This window comes from Alosa pseudoharengus, unplaced genomic scaffold (genome assembly GCF_046254945.1).
Source record: "Alosa pseudoharengus isolate Yale_2024_CS ecotype anadromous, Long Island Sound unplaced genomic scaffold, YU_APseudo_1.1 YU_APseudo_1.1_scf_1, whole genome shotgun sequence".
Classification (NCBI taxonomy): Eukaryota; Metazoa; Chordata; class Actinopteri; order Clupeiformes; family Clupeidae; genus Alosa; species Alosa pseudoharengus.
Genome location: NW_027468564.1, coordinates 15,336,077 through 15,338,576, shown reverse-complemented (window position 1 = coordinate 15,338,576; position 2,500 = coordinate 15,336,077). Strand labels below are relative to the sequence as shown.

The 2,500-nt window shown below is 44.4% G+C and overlaps 1 protein-coding gene across 1 annotated transcript in view; it reads left to right on the top strand.

The window, feature by feature from the left end:
• pgap6 (post-glycosylphosphatidylinositol attachment to proteins 6) overlaps nt 1-2,500 on the top strand; it is a 26,709-nt gene that overhangs the window by 701 nt on the left and 23,508 nt on the right. Inside the window, exon 2 of the mRNA XM_076282462.1 lies at nt 1-39. This exon is cut by the window's left edge and continues 142 nt beyond it. Within this exon, the coding sequence (XP_076138577.1) occupies nt 1-39 (39 nt within the window). The remainder of the gene's footprint in view (nt 40-2,500) is intronic.

Genomic DNA, 2,500 nt, shown 5'->3' with positions numbered 1-2,500 from the left:
AGGCTCAGGGCTCAACTGCGAGACTCAGGACGTCACTGTGTAAGTATGTATGTATGTATGTATGTGTGTGTGTGTGTGTGTGTGTGTGTGTGTGTGTGTGTGTGTGTGTGTGTGTGTGTGTGTGTTGTGCACACATGAGTGTGTGTGTGTGGGGAGGGGGGGGGGGGTTATGCGCTGTGTGTTTATGGGACAGTATGGGCCTGCACTGACACACAGGTGTGTGTGTGTGTATATTTAGTGTGAGGTGTGGTGTTCTGCTAGAAACAACAAAAAAAACACACTCACACACCATCACTCCAACACTTGCAGAGCCAGAACTGGCTGCTCCGTCACACACACACACAAACACACACACACTCACAATCGTTGGCATGTTACAGACAGACAGAACCGGCTCTTCAGCTGCAGCTATTCACCACCTGAGCCATTTACCAGCACACATATTTAATTACATGTTTAGTGTGTGTGGTTGTGTGTGTTTGAGTGTGTTTGTGTGTGTGTGTGTGTGTGTGTGTGCATATGCGTGTGGTTGTTTGTGTGTGTGCGTGTGTGTGTGTGTGTGTGTGCGCACGTGTGTGTGTGTGTGTGTGCGCACGTGTGTGCGCGTATGCATGTGCGTAATAATTTTTAATACTTAAAGCCTTGGTTGCTAGGTTACGATAAACATCATAATCAAACTCAAACATCATAATCAAACTCAAAGATCATAATTCTTGATTCTTCTTGCTTAGTGTAACAGATGCCAGCTAGCTTAGCTGTGCTTGTGGAACGTTGGTAAACCTCACTCCCCGACGCCTCAAGAGTGCTGCTGGCATGCGAGCCAGTAGCCCGGGTTATTGGCTCAATTGTTAGCGCGCTCGCCTCCCGATCCGAGGTGCTGCTGTTTCGCAGGTTCGAGTCCGGGCGTGTGCAGGGCTGAATCGCGCAGGTTCAACACAACGCAGGTTACATTAGCAAAAAACTGACGGTTTTATGTGTTCATTAAACAAAGATTATGCAAATTAAACACCACTTTTCCATCAAAAACCTTGTTGTAAAAGGCATAACTTGTTAGATTTAAGACTTAAGTCCGCTAGCTCTGTGCCTGCCTGACAAATGTTTTTCACAAGTGCACAAAATATTTCTGCAGGTATGCATTTTTTTTTGCACACAGACAAATTAATTCCACAGTGGTTCTACACTTGTGCAAATCATATCCTCGAAGACAAAACTCTATTACACATGTGAATATCTTTTCACGGGCACACAATCTTTATGGCATTGTTTTGATTCCATAGCAATCCAGATGTTCTATAACTGCGGTTGTACACTGGCAATGCATGCAAAGTCATTCTCTGTATTATAAATCATTGTGGTTGTACACTGGCAATGCATGAGCATTCATTCCCTGTATTATAAATCATTGTTGCATCAGAATGAGTTTGAAGCCAACACATTATTTTAAGGCAATAGAAACTGCATTGTGGTTGTGTGGTCTATTGTACAGTATCTAGCAGATCGAGTGTGGGTGTGTGTGTGAGTATATATTTAGCACAACACAGGTGTGTGTGTGTTTGGGAGAGTTAAATAATGTAGATGTCCTACTGGTTATAACTGACAGGTAGTCTGTGACCTTAACGGAACAACAAGGGACTCTCTCTTAGCACGTCACAATTACATTCTACTGTCTCCAGGCAACGTAGATCACAGTCAAATTCTGTTGTCTCCTTGACAACAAAGAAGCCTATTCTTAGATCAGAATTACATTCTAATGTATCTACGTCAACAGAGAGCACTATTGTGGGCTCCCACAGAATCTCATTCTAAAATCACTGTGACAATGACCCACCCCTTTTCTAATTGAGTGGTGATCACAATCAGGTTCTCCGATCACCACGGCTACTGTTGCCCTAGTTCTGGGCCGAGGGGAGTTTTAAAGGTCCATGGTGACGTGCTTCGCCCAGGGCCAAGGAACAGGACACATGAACCTTGATGATGTATTTATTTGTTTGTTTAAAAGGGACAATGCACATTAATGGCGCTTTTCCACTATGGGGTAAAACTCCGGTGTCTGGGGTAAAGCCTCGGACTGTTTCCATTTCCATGATTAAGGCCGGACGAGGGCCACGGCGGCCCAGACGGCCTCAGGGCGGCCTCAGGGCGGCCCTGGAGTAGGGCAGGCCGGAATCGGGGCTGAACCAAGGACTTTTGGAATGGAATGTGATGCAACAATAAAACCAGAGAAATGTTAAAATAGACCGGTAGCATTTGTTTAGCGCTGCCTAGCAACATAAGTGACTTTGCTTATGTTTGTGAGTTAAAACAATCTACATATAAAAACTTTGCAAAATAATTAAGGATACAGGTTCTTGCAATGTTATGACTCGTTTAAATGTCCTTGTAATTAATCTGACGTATGCTGGCGGTGTCATTGCTAAGCACTGTTTAGAAGTTTCTAGCATTATTAGCTAATGTCCCCGATGTTACAGCTCCTTATGGAAACACAACCCTGAGGCCGCGC